Source organism: Lactuca sativa, chromosome 2, assembly GCF_002870075.4.
Source record: "Lactuca sativa cultivar Salinas chromosome 2, Lsat_Salinas_v11, whole genome shotgun sequence".
NCBI classification, from domain to species: domain Eukaryota; kingdom Viridiplantae; phylum Streptophyta; class Magnoliopsida; order Asterales; family Asteraceae; genus Lactuca; species Lactuca sativa.
Genome location: NC_056624.2, coordinates 60761889 through 60776875, shown reverse-complemented (window position 1 = coordinate 60776875; position 14987 = coordinate 60761889). Strand labels below are relative to the sequence as shown.

Here is a 14987-nt window from a genome sequence, read left to right as displayed (position 1 = left end):
GTTAACTAAAAAACAACCTGACTCATCAATTTTATTAATGGTTCGCAGTGGCGAATCTAGAATAAAAAATCACGTGGTTCCTAAATTAAGTGTGGCCAATAAAAAAAACCAACAACACTTTTGGTGTCAGGTCGAGTCGGCTCATGTACCTTAAAAGAACTGAGTCAGTTCAATCGGTTCATGTACCTTGTGCCACTGATTAAAAATTTTAAAAAACCGATTGAAATATAACTGAAAAAGGCGTACAGTTTAACGAAAAACTAGTTGATTATTAGTCCATTGATAAAGTGGCGAACGGAGAATGAGAGTCTTTGGCATGTGGGCTTTCATTTTATTAGAACAACTTATTTATTTATTAATATTTTGAGAGTGCCAATTAAGAGTGATTAACTTTTTGTTATCAATCTCATAATTTAAAATAACAATTTGCCCCTAATAACTTATATTTTTCTCTTTTAAAATGATTTTTTAAGGAATTTTTTTAAAAAACAAACTCAAGGTAGGTCCTTTATTTTTTTTAAGGTAGTTCCTAATTTTTCTACTATATACATTATAAATGAAATTGAGAACTTAGGTAGGTCCTAGGACCTACCTAAGCATAAGGTGGATACGCCCTTGATAGTTCGGTTATTAAACTTTATTTGTATCGGTTAATTTGGTTTTGGATTTTTTTTTATTATTATTATGCTTACCCTAACATCAATGTTTTAGGTTGATTAAAGTTTATAACATAAACAATGTAGTATTAGTTTGATCTCAATGGTCAAATCCTTATAAACAAACTTACCATTTTAATCAAATGCTAGTTTTCATATTCTTAGTCTTGTTTTTCTTCTACTTGCTTCAAATGCAAACTCTGTTTTCAATTTACTTGTTATATTTTCTTTCACGTACTTTTGTATGTATTCATGTTTTACTTGTAGAGCTTGATCCTCTTCATGTGAACTATGCAAATTTATTTTCGTTTAATCAGTCTTTTCAGTTTTCACTAAGACACACCACTTTATCATTATCCAGGCTGGCGTTTTTTATGCAAAGACATTATCTACTGGTGTGATTACATAGTTTTTATTCATATATATATTTTTCGTTTAGAACTCTTTTAATGGAAGTAGCTTTTCAACCCTACAATAGAGTATGTCATGCATCTTACCTTATGGACCTAAGGTAATTTTGCTGTTAAATCTAAATCAAAGTAATCATTATCTTATAAAATTTATTAGAAAGCAAATGAATAAATATAGATAAAACTTTACAAACCTTTTTTTTCCAAATACATTTCAAAATGCTAACATGCTCATAGAGTCATAGTTAATCTAGTGGATAATACTTTAATACTTCAAGTCAAATGTTCAAATTTTCTATTTTTGTCAACTTGTTAACGCCACGACGAGATGACGCAATGTCTAACACTAATGGAGTAATGGGAACAGTTTATATAAACTACAGGGTGAATTCTTAACAAATGTTCAAACCTTAGGGGGTCGAATGTAACAATTCCAGATAAAAAAAACCGAGACCATTTTATTATTCAAAGTCAAAAACTTTGACCGGCCTGGTAAACGTGTGCCGGCGACATCTTACGCCGAACCTTCCCCTAACCCAACTTCCCCGCCATAGCCATGTATATATCTTCTTCATCTCCATTCACAACATTCGAACATTCAAACACAATTTCATTCAAAGCTTCATTCGAAAATGGGACTCGAAGAAGATTCAGAACAACAACAACAAGCTGCAGATGTTTTCGATCTGTTACCAGATGCTTTGGTTCTTGAAATTTTCAACAGAGTACAAGATGCCAGATCGTTATCTGCTTGTATGGTTCTCTGTAAACGTTTCGGAGATCTTGCTACCCAAACGGACGACGTTTCTCTAGAAATCATTCGCCGGAATAAGCTACCGGAGAATGGGGATTCCGGTTGGCATACGAACAAATCAAAAGCCTTCTTTGGAAGATTCATTATGAATCCGATTCAATCTCTTTTACATCGTATGTTTTCGAGGAAATCCAAGGCGTGTTCCCACTGTAATTCCGATGATGAAGAAGACGACACCATGTTTAGATTGCCTGATGAGTTGCTCAAGAACTTTAAGGAAATCCGGTCTTTATCCGTGAAGCTCCCCGGTCACGACGGAGATATCTCGTCGGAAAATGGTTCAGGCGCGTTGTTGAAATGGAAGGCGGAGTTTGGGAAGGAACTCGAGAGCTGCGTGATTTTGGGAGCTACAGGATTTAAGAAATCAGAAATGAAACTGAAGAACGACGGCGATGAAAGCGGTAAAAACGATGAAAGTTCGCCGGCGCCATTGGAGTCTAGAAACTTGACTAGCAAACAGCTTAAGAAACGAGTTGTGTGGACGATATCGTGCTTGATTGCTTCTTCTGCGAGACACCATATGTTGAAGAAGATCATTTCGTTGAATCCGATGATACGAGATGTGAAGATAAGCGATGGAAGTAAACAAGGGACGATTCGGATGACGGAGAGGCAGGTGGTGGAGCTCAGGGAGGATGTGAGTTCCACGACGGTGGTGGATGTGGAGGCGGAAAGAACGAAAGTTCCGGCGGTGACGATAAAGATGTGGTACGTGCCGGTGTTGGAGTTGCCGGAATCTGGTTACGTGATGAAAGGGGCGACTCTGGCGGTTATTAGGCCGGCGGTTACGGCGGTGGAGAAGGATGATGACGTCAGCTTGGCAATGGGTGCATTTGACGAGAAGTGCATGGGAGAAGCTGTGAGGAAGTTGATTGAAAAGAAAAAGTCTTATACATTGGAGATGAATTCGTTTTAATTTTTCAGGGTGTATTTATTAGATTTAGTTAAGATTTTTGATTATTTGATTAAATGGAACAATGAAATTTCATATTTTTAAATGATAGCTTATTTTGTAAATGATGTATAACTTGTAAAGGAAATGGTAATCGGTTCAACTAATTATTAAACAAGGTTGAGAATCTTAATGCAAATCAACCTAACATGGTTAATAAACAAATAGGTTGAGATTGTGTTGAATAAAAATCACATGTCCAAAGTAACTTAAGAGAAAAACAAATATCTACGTTCTGAGGTTGGATATTGTTATTTATTTTTTTATTTTTACTTCGTCGATTGTCAACCAAACGTCATCCCATTTTTCTTTTAATTTTTACTAAAAATAAATCAAGAAAAGATTCAATCCTTATTTTCCTCATATTTTTTTTTATATTATCATTATCATCCTTAATAAATGAAAATTATTTTTGGCACATGTCAATCATTTATGAGTTTTGACACTTGTCATTTTATAGTATTTTTGAAATAAATATTATTTACTTGTCAATTTTGATTTGTTTCAGTTTTTAAAATTAAAGTCACATACTATATATGTGAAGTATTAAATATCATATATATGATATTAAATTGTAATAAATATATTTCTTTCTTTTTTATTTTAAAGTTTCACATTAAAAAATATTTGCTGTTTACACTTTAATGTTTAATCTTTTTTTTAATCAACCCGTGTAATATACAGGTCTCACACCTAGTTTTTAATAAATGCGAAACATTTGTATATTGTTATGTACAAGTTACTAAAACAAAACATTAAAAAAAAAAAAGAATATAGTGAAATATTACTGTAAGTTGACTCCTTGGTTAAAAAATATCATCGGACATGTGGTGTTTCGTGTAATGAAATATTCATCTTATCTCGTGTAGTGAAATATTCATCTTATCCCCATGCATCTTACTGTGGGAGTATACTCTTGAGCCTTAGCAACTTAATTTTCACTCATCTGGAGTGGGTGTGAATCCACACGTGAATTTCCTATGTGGTACACTAACTCATCGGTGAACACCGCCCCGGAGACCGATGGTTTGGCTGTGGAATAGCTTCTAGTGGTTGTTAAGATAGAACAAGACAAACATTTTGATTGGTTCTTCCTTTTTCCTTCACATTTTCTTTCATTTTCTCTTCTCCTTTTTGCCTCTTCACTACCAACCCATTGGTGAACATCATTTCCACAACCGAATGGGTTGCTGGTGGAATGGTAAATACCTACATGACATTGAGTTGGCTGGTGGTTTGATTGTGACCACTCTCCAAGCCTCACCGAATAGATTTCCACTTTGGTAACTTTTATGATAACATATATGTGAATTTGTTGTATGTGTGTGTATATATATATATATATATATATATATATATATATATATATATATATATATATAACTCATGGAAACTACGGTTGTTATATTTAAAATTATTATATAGACAAAAAAAATGAGAAAATACATTGCCATAAAAAATGAAACTTAAAGATTATCTTGCTATAAAAATAATGACAGCTTGAAAATGTGGTCTCTTTTGGGTTAATTTTTAGAGTAGCAGAAGTACAATCAAGTAGTAAAAAGAAAAAAAATAGAATGATATACTACAAAGAAAATAAATATACCATCCAATGTCCAAGTTGATGTCTAATAAATGTCTACCGTCAAAATCCAAAGTTAAATAACAATTTATGTTGAATATAAATGAAATTAAACTGTAATAGCAGGTCTACAAAATCAAATTTTTAACAAAAAAAATTAAAATAAGATGCAAAACATCAAAACATCAAGTATGATGCGATATACAAACAAACAAATACACACACATAGCAATCACAAAACTACATACCAGGTAAAAAAAAATGTTTATACTTGACTTTTGAAAGTCAAATCACTTACTTTCAATGTTTTGGAGGGCATAATATTATTAATAAACCATAACCATGTAAAGGAATTAAAAATAAGACATATTAAAGTGAAAAAAAATCCAAATGCATACAAATTTTAGTAATAAAGTGATAAAACACATCAAAATTAAAGATGAAGACAACAAAAATGAAATTTGGTTAATATTTAAAACTCAACAAACATTGTATGAAGCCAACAAATTGTTAAAATGCAAAAAAAAAAGTAATAAATAAATAAATAAATAATAAAAACAAAAAATATACTCATTTATAACATCATTCTTTCATATTTACTCTGACATAATTGATATTTTTGCTCTTATGTGGGATATACGCAACAAAGCTTTTTGGAAATCATTGTTGTAAGGACATTATCTGCAACAAAATAAAACCATCAAGGGATTATTATAACAAAAAAAACTTAACTTGTGATATTGGTAAACCACTCGGTCTAACTTTTCATTTACTCGAAAACTCATAGAAGCCAATTATTTACCAAATGTTTCTGGATCATAAAAATAAGAAAATGATAGACATAAATTGAAACAATGACGACAGTTAAAAAGAAATATAAATATATAGAAAATCACCTTAGCTTCCTATTTAACATAATATTGACCCAAGGGTTTAATTTACAGGGGTAGTAGAAAACTTAAAATTAAAAAATAAAACCTTAATTCTTGATAATCCAAAACAAAAAGAACCAAATCAAAAGCCTAAATAATTTAATTCTTATATCTAAAAACATGGGGAAAATTACAAGATTAGTCATTAATATCATCGTGAGATTTGATTCTTATCGTCGATCAACATGACCATGGTCATCGATGCCACCTGCTAAACAAACAACACATTACATCATAGTTTTCTCAGCTTCGAGATGTGCATTTTGGGAATCCAAATATGGTTCATTCTCATGGATATCATGCTTCAACTTCATGTTTTCGCCTGTTAAAGTTTGAAACTTATTTGTGCAAACCTAGTAGCTCTTCTTTCAAAATTAAAATCTCTTTAAGCTTCTCTTCAAAGTCTAAGGTCGTAAGCCTGATCATCATTGATCGGTGAAATTATAATTTTGTTAATAGAAATGAAAGATTTTGACTTGGAATATAATGATAAGGAAAAGAAAGACTTTGAGCCTTATCTTCTAGGATTATAAGAACCACCACCACCAAAATTTAAAAGTAGATCAAAACTAATTAGTGACATAAACTGATAAACTTACGTGCATTCTTTTGATCAAGGGTAAGCATCTGAGTAAATTAAGAAGAGTTTGAATCAAATGAATCAACATGTTGGTTTATGAGAAGTGATGAAAGGTTCTTATTGACTTATCCAATTAAATAAACATTTTGATGAGAATAAATAATCAGATCAATTTAGAAGCCCGCAACACATTATCTTCTTCAATCATTAACACAAGAGATATGGTGTAACTAAATTTTATTCCTTTCGATACTAAATCCTATTGTCTAATCCTAACATGCATTTCATCAAACACTCTATATGCATTATTATAAAACATTATCAAATCAAAAAATCACTAACCCATTTTAAACATATATTCAAAACATTCAACATGAGTTGGGAAGAGTTTTTTTTACACAATTCACAGGTTAAAACATCTTTGGTTGTAAAATACCAAAAATGATGTCGGTTTGGATTATATGAGTAAGGGAAGCATCAATTTCAAGAAAAGCATTAGGTTTCTATCAGAAGTACCAAATCAAGAAGAAGAAAAAGAGGTTTCTATCAGAATTACCAAATCAAGAAGAAGAAAAAGACAGAGAGGAATTGAAGCAAATTAAGAAGAACACTTATAGACGATGAGAACGGTGTCATAAATGGTCGATTTAAGGAAGTGGTACACAATTCTTATGGGGAGATGATTTGTACACAATAATTTTCTCCATACACAACAATTGGTGTTTTAAAATGTTGTACGATACAACCCTAATAATGCATAATTTGTTGTGTATGACAAAAAACGGTTGTGTACGAATCACTTCCCATTCTTATGCTCCAAGTAGGCGAAATACAAATCAATGGGTTTGCAAAGCTTTGGTTTTAGAGGAAAAAAAATTAAAGATGTGGATCTTATATGGAAAAGTATGCGATTTAAAATAGGAAAATCGATATCATTATCCTGATTATATGTGATTTTAATTATAAAGATAAATTCCAAAATTACTATGAGCGAGTAAAGAGGATAGACAAATTATACGTTGGAGAACGTAAATGAAAGCTAAAATACATTGAGAAGCATACACATGGCAAAGTAGAGAGGTAGAAAGGTGACATGTGACAATTTTTGGTTTTGTTTATTAGGAGAGGTATATATATATATATATATATATATATATATATATATATATATATATATATATATATAACGATAGTTATCATATAATTTAGGATTACAATTGTATTTGAATGTATTTCGAATTAGTTTCTCCTTATCTAGTGGGAGGATGATTGTTGTATATATACTCGTTGATGATTAATGTGTAACAACAAAAAAATTTCGACCAAATTTTTAAATTTCAATACACATTTATTCCAATAATAAAACCACAAAGTGCCACAATGTCAATTCATCAAAACTCATGTCCAAAAGAAAACTATATATAAAACTCCAGGATCCTCTCAATCATAAAACAATCTCCGATGTGTGTGTGTGTACAATCAAGCTGGCGCCTTCCCGTGATCCTCAGAAGTACATGAAACACATAACACATAACACGGTAAACACAAAGTTTAGTGAGTTCCCCAAAATTCCATACACAGCTCATTAGCCACTCTAGACCATAACTCAATAAGACCCTCCGGTCGATGTGTCTCAGTGGAACCCTCTAGTCCCAATTTAGTAAACTCATAGTAACAATATTCAGCATGAATCACAAAGACATAATGCAAAATATTACAATACATAGATAAACACATAAAACATCTCAATCATATAAAGATACCACTCTTGGTAAGTTTAGTGAGAAGACTCACCTCGTAAACTAGCAAGTAACAGTCATGTACTCGGAAATCCCGAACTAGCCTCCGCCTAACACATTGGATAAGCATCTCTAATCAATACCCCACTCTTACTCAAGTGCACCAAAATTTTCTCTTACTTTGTCTCTAACTCTTGGAATGGGTAAAAGACGATTTTACCCCTCTACGGTCTCCATTACGTATGTTGGCCAAACCCTAAAGTCAACAGAAGTAAACTCGAGTCAACAGTCCCAGTTTGACCTGACTCGTCGAGTGCACTCATTTGACTCGTCGAGTCCAGTCGTTACTCAGAGGTTCTTGTGATGGTCCAGCTCTTCGAGTTAACCCCTAACTCGCCGAGTAACAACATTGCCATCTCATCGGGACAAACCCTAACCAACTCGTCGGGTCGGCTCCTCGACTTGGCGAGTCCATTCAGACTCTTTCCCCAATCAGATGATTTTAAGGCAGAAAACCTTCCCAAACTCTGGATCTACACTCTCAAGGCTCATTTATCAAGTAAAGTCAAAGACTTTACGTCCATGCATGACACTTTGGGCTTGAAATGCCAAGAACATGCTCTAATAAGGGTTTTTCACTCAAGAGTTCCATTAAGGCCGAATAAAGCAGGGACCTTTGGATGCTAGGGACCTCACAAGGTCCAGATCTGAAGTCCAAACCTCCATATGAACTCAATACCCTCAAAGTCCCAATAATATATAAAAAGAAGCCCTAATCTCCAAAATATGAGATCTATCCAAACAAATGAGAAAGGTTCGAACTTTATACCTTTAGTAGGAGCTCTTGGATGAATAACAACAGATCTAACAGCCTCCCCTTGCTCCTTGCTTGAAACCCTTCTCTTCTCTTCCAAAGATACACCAAAATACTCAAAGTTAGCTTACACACTCTCTCTCTATAAGCTCAAAGGGCGATTAGGGTTTCTCTCAGGGAAGTGTAGCTGCAAATGAGGCTATAAGTGCCTTTAAATAGGCCCCAAACCCAGGGATTTAGGGTTTCTCATCCTAACGTCTACTCGGCGAATCGGATCTTGGACTCGTCGAGTAGGTCATTAACCCTACGTGGCACATCATGACTATACTTGACGAGTTGAAGCACCGACTGGTCGAGTAGCTTAATAATCCTCATAATAGATAAATAAATAAATAAATAACAATATACCTGGAAATCCATATGTTACATAATGAGGAAGGCAGTGAAGCCAATTACCTTCATGGTATTAGAGCATTGATTCTTCCCAATCATACCCATCTTCTTCTCGTTCTCTACCCACTTTCTAAACACCAATTGACACCATGGTTGCACCAGGAGATGATTCCCAACCCAATGAAAACCCCAAACAGTTCTTTCACCCTGCTTTTGCTGTAACAAACATAAAAAATGCTATACCTATAATTCTTGATCAATCTGATGATCGCTTTGCATCATGGGTTGAATTCTTCAGCATTGTTGCTTGCGCTAATGACATTCTTGATCACATAAGTACAGAAGCTCCTCAATCTCCTTCCGTTGACGATACCACATGGAACCGACTGGACACCCTCATCAAACTGTGGATTTACTCTACTATAACTCTGGAAGTACTTAAAGTGATCATGCTACCAGGAGCCACCACACAACAACTATGGGACCGTTTGCAGGAAATTTTTCAAGATAATAGGGCAACGAGAGTAGTTTACCTCGAAGATTAAGTCAACACAACTATATTGGATTCGTTTTCCAATGTCACCGATTACTGTGCATGCTTGAAGACTCTCTCCGACCAACTTGCAAATGTCGATAACCCTGTATCTGAAATGAAAATGATGTTACAGTTGGTCTCCGGCTTGACCCGTGGCGAGTTTGACACCATTGCTGCCTTGATTCAATAGTTGGATCCTCTTCCCTCCTTCAACAAGGCTCGATCATAATTTCTTCTCGAAGAGACGTGACAGAACAAACAAGATCACTCCTTTTCTCAAGCCCTAATTTCACAAAGTTCTGAAAATCATACTGCTTCAACCAATTATGATTCGACCACTGCTCGTGAATAAGACTCCACCGGATATGGCTATCGCGGCGGTGACAGGGGAGGACGAGGAAGCACTCGTGACGCCGCTCGAGGCAAAGGAAGAGGTTGTGGTGGTCGTGGTCAACAACAACATACAAACTTGAATGGGGCTTCCTGGTATCCGCAACTAATGTGGACGCCTCCTCCTTTCCCGTACCCGACATCCAACACAATTGGGATTCTTGATCCACGGCCCATTGCTTAATAATACCCATAAGCCCAGTTCGGAAATCAGCAACATTAACAAGCCCACTATAAGGCTAACTTAACTTCTGGTCCTTCTCATGGCCATGGCCCACTCATGACCCCCACCGAACTTGATAGTGTGTTCCATACTATGCATGTTCAACCTCCGGATGGATTATGGTACATGGATATGGGTTCTACCTCACACATCACTAATGATGTCACACCCCCAAACCGGAACCGCAGAAACGTTCGGGGGCGTAGGACGTCATATTTAGTATAACAGCGCATGTATCATAGTAATCATAGTAACAAACAACCATTATATTAATAATAAAGTGTTTACAAAGTAGTGATTCACAAAAGATTGAATCCAAAATAAAATAACAAAACAAGACATGAAGCTACTATGCTCTATCTTCTGAATCCCAGAGTGTGTACCTGTCTATTATTCTCCTGAGAATACAAGTTATTTTGAAAGAGTAGATCAACAATTAAGCTGGTGAGTTCATAAGTATTTTAGTGATGTAAAGTAAACTGAAAGTTCTTTTTAGAAAAGTTTGTATGTTCCTTCAGAAAATCCTATATCCTCTGATGTGATGATTAAAAGTAAAAATGAATCTACGATTCCTTCTATGAGTACTAAATGGATACAATTTATATACAATTTAGAGTAAACAAACAATCATTTGTGTGAATCTACGCTAAGACCACAACCAAACAAGGAACATAGAATGAGGCGGAAGTCACACATCTCATTGTTTGTTTGATCTTCATTATATATAACCCTGGCGTATTCATTTCGTACTTACGGAATTAACTGTAATAGTTCTTTATATTTGATGAAAACATTCTTTAAGAAAATCATATATTTCCTTTAGTAAAAATGGTAACCACAATAGTTCCTTCTATATTCACTTAGTTTATACTAGCTATATATAATCTAATATCGAAGGTATAGTTAATTCTATGAATCTGCCCTAAGTCCACAACCAAACAAAGAGTAAGGAATGATGCAAAAAGCACACATCTAACTACCTATTGGATATTAATTATACATAACCCTGATGTACAAACTAAGGTATTATAGAATGAACCACTAACGTTCCTTTAAATCATACTGGTTTAATAAAATGGATTAAACCCTTTTTCTGATAAGTTTCTTGTTTAGTCTACGAAATGTTTTAATTGAAAAGTATGTTTTTGTACTAGAAATAGATGTATTGAATTTGTATACTATGACCTAACCCATACCTGGTACTCCTTATGATTACTGGGTGTATATGGAATATATATATATATATATATATATATATATATATATATATATATATATATATATATATATATATATATATATATATATATATATATAAGATCGAATAGATAGTAGACTGGGTGCATCTGCTCTAAGCCCACAACCAAACAGGGAACAGGAAATGAAGCGGAAAACACACATCCTACTGTCTGCCGGACCCGATTAATATATATTCCTGATGTATCTACCGAGGAATCATAAAGTTAGCATTATAAGCCCCCTTTTTACTGAATGTAATAAGACTCGACCGTATTGTTTGTCCTTTGTAATGATGTAAGTTTTCTCAAGTAATTACTGAATCACTTACTACCTTAAAACCAATTTGTTAATTAAGGTTAAAAATGTGATGTGGTTGTAACCATACTGATATGACACGTGTTTAACACGACGACCTACTGGCACCGAAACTGATGTGACGTTTGTCACCCGTAGACCTGTAAGTCCCACTGTAGCTAGCAACAAGGTGTGGGGTGTCAATCCCGTATAGATCTATACACAAACTCATGCTCTCCCTCCAGCAGACTCAGGTTACAAAACGCGACCTAACAAGTATATTGCTAAGCCGTGAAGTAGTGGTGTCACATTACTGTTATCTTGTTCTTGTTATCGTATGTTCCTTCTGTTCTAGTGTATAGTATGTTCCTCCCTGTTTCTCTTTATAGTATGTTATGAACTGACTCTTGTATGTTGCATTGTACTAGAATTAGTGAGTAATAGTCCTCCAAACTATACCTTTTATAGTTTACTAGTAATGCTGTTTGAATGACTGGGTATGTTTGTACACCTTTGCTACCCAAAGGTATTGAATTGATTTGAAATAGTTTGTTTGATAACACAGTTTGAAGTATAAGAAATCTTTTGTTTTGATAGTTATAAATCACATGTGATTGATTATACAACTATATGGTTTTCTACTTGTATCCCCCCCCCCATAAAAGCATTTAAAATCATTTAAAAGATAAGTTAGGGGTATGAACTCACTTGGTAATACTGAATCGGGCAGCGTTTCATTTCTAGGAATGATCTTTCTTGACGTAACTTCGGGTTTCTAGTGAAGAAACGAGCTTCACGCGGGCAGAATTTCGACCAGAGAGACGCAAGTTTCTTGGGAACTTCGAGACTTCGGGCTTCCTTCAGGGATTGGACATGTAACTGGGGTGTCGGGGTAGTCTCGATATGCTTAACACAGAGTAAAAGTAGAGAGGGAAGTAGAGTTTAGCAGCCTAAACCTGAGACTTTCAGTTTCTATTTATAGGGAGTAATTTTGGAGCTCACGTCGTGAGCATGGAGTGGCTCACGTCGTGAGTTCGATCCTATCCATTCGATGACTTGACTTCTGTCATACCGACCTTGGAACTTATCAATTATTCGCTCACGTCGTGAGCTTCAGGCTCACGTCGTGAGTCCTCTGACAGGGTGGGAATTTTTGTCCCGAACTTCGGAAGTTCATATCTCTCGCATTCGAGTTCTGATTTTGACGTTCTTTATATCCACGCTTAGGTGATATTATGCTCTACAACTTTCATTTAGACTCCGTCGGCTAATTTTTATTTTCTTTTTAATATTATATTTTTAACAGGTCGGGACTGGAAAAGTCCGGTAAAAAATCATAACTTCTTTATCCGACGTCCGTTTTCGTCTGTCTTTTTACCATTGTACTACCATTGTCGAGATATTCAATTCTCATTTAGGTTGTGTCGGCTAAAAGCTGTTTGATCTCTATTTCGAGTTTTTAGCTGTCTACTACTATCTCTGAAACTTAGAAAAATCATAACTTCCTCATACGATGTCATATTTGGACATTCTTTTTATATATGTTTACGGTTTGATGATATCTACGAATTTCCTTTTGATACCTAAGGCTAAAAAGTATTTTATTGAAATTTCGCGTTTTATGCTTAACCATGTTTTACAAGTTTTGTTGCGGATCTTCGATTGGTCATAACCTCTTTGTTATAACTCGGATTTTAGTGTTCTTTATGTTTTTGAAAGCCTTGTTAGGATATCTATCACTTAGTACATTCCAATTGAGATTTTTGAACATTTCATTTTTGACGCTATCCTTATCATTTAAAAAACAATAGGTTACAATACTTGAGTTTAGATCATTATATTGACTTGAAAATATCGGGTTGTGACATCATCCCCCCGTTAGAGGAAATTTTGTTCCGAAATTATTTCTAAAAGTAAGTTTTTATGGACTAGGGAATAGATGCGGATATTTTTGTGTAGACTTCCTGGTGTTTTCAGCTTTCTCCTTGATAATACTAATGCCATAAATCGTACCGCAATGAGTGAGTACAAATAGTGAAAGTGCCTTGTTAACTAGTGTCGATACTATATAGTATGATCCTCCTTGGTACCTCTATGATCGTTGGGCATATAAAAGTTATGTACAATTAAGATGAATAAGACGGTCGACTGAGTGACTCTGAACCTAATCCACAACCAAACAAGGAACAAGAATTAAAGCGAAATCACTCATTCTAAGTCCACAAAATCTAGCTATACACAACCCTGATGTACATACTAAGCCATCCTAGCTCATCTGTACGGATCTTTAGTTCTCTTATGGATGATACGACTTGCTTAGACGAGTGAGTTATTGTAATTACTTTTAAATGTTTCCCCAAGTTTTAATATTATATAAATACAAATTAATTTTTAAAGTAATTCTTATTTCGAAGACGTACCTCTTGTCGCTGAGGACTCTGGGTAGTTTCTCCTACGGTGATCATCAGAATCCGTCCATCGGCGCCTGAGTTCTTCATTATCGGGCAGTCCCTCTTGTAGCACCCTGTCTCCGCACAGTCATAATAGGCCTGGTTTACTTCTACTCCGGGGACTTGGGAGATCGGTTGTGCTGGTGCCCTGCAGAAACAGGTTGTGTGCCCCTTCCTATGGCAATTCATGCACTACATTTCCCTACATACTATGGTGTGGTGGTAGTTACACTTTCCACACCCCGTGAGAGTTCCAACATATCAAATGGCAGGTGTTGGAGTAGCAGGTGTTGTGGTGGCATATACAGTAACCATTTGTTGCTCCTGTGGGGGTTCCTGTGTTGTTAGCCCCTTCCTCTTTTTCCCCAACTTTTGTTTATAGTCCCCTCCCTTTGATGGATCGGGAACAGGGACAACCACGCCATAGAGGGCTCCATGGTCAACGAGTCATTGGTCTAGGCGTTTGGTGCTATCAAAGGTAGTTGGGTTAGAAGACAACACATCCCTTTGAACCGAGGGAGATAACCCCAAAATGTATCTTTCTATCTTCTTACTCTTCGGGGTAACCATCCCGCGACATAGTGCTGCCAGGTCGCTAAACTGGTCAGTGTAGGCCACTATGTTTGAGCCGACCATGGTATGCTCCCATAGTTCTTGTTCCAGCTTTTGAACTTCGCCCCTTAGGTAATATTCTTCCAACATCATTTCTTTTAGGTTTTACCAACCTATTGAGTTAGCCACTAATAGGGTCAGTGACTTGACATGGCTATTCCACCATGTTAGGGCCATGTCGGAGAAAGTGCAGGAAGTAAACTTAACTTTGCTACCTTCTGGGCATAGACAGATTGCTAATACTGAATCTGTTTTCTCGAACCATCGCATCAGAGCAATGACTCCCCCATTTCCATTAAAGGATTTGGGTTTGCAGTTCATGAAGTCCTTGTACGAACAATCTTGTGCATGTTCGTGGGTAACTCCGGGGTT

The 14987-nt window shown here is 35.4% G+C and overlaps 2 protein-coding genes across 2 annotated transcripts; both read left to right on the top strand.

The window, feature by feature from the left end:
• The first annotated feature begins 1698 nt into the window (after nt 1–1698).
• Nucleotides 1699–2796, top strand: LOC111897466 (F-box protein At5g46170). The gene has a single exon (XM_023893427.1). It carries the CDS (start codon nt 1699–1701, stop codon nt 2794–2796), a length of 1098 nt encoding a protein of 365 aa, XP_023749195.1.
• A 6225-nt stretch (nt 2797–9021) lies between these two features.
• Nucleotides 9022–9597, top strand: LOC111897467 (uncharacterized). Its single transcript, XM_023893428.1, has 2 exons — nt 9022–9396; nt 9478–9597. Exons 1-2 carry the CDS (start codon nt 9022–9024, stop codon nt 9595–9597), a joined length of 495 nt encoding a protein of 164 aa, XP_023749196.1.
• Nucleotides 9598–14987: the final 5390 nt, after the last annotated feature.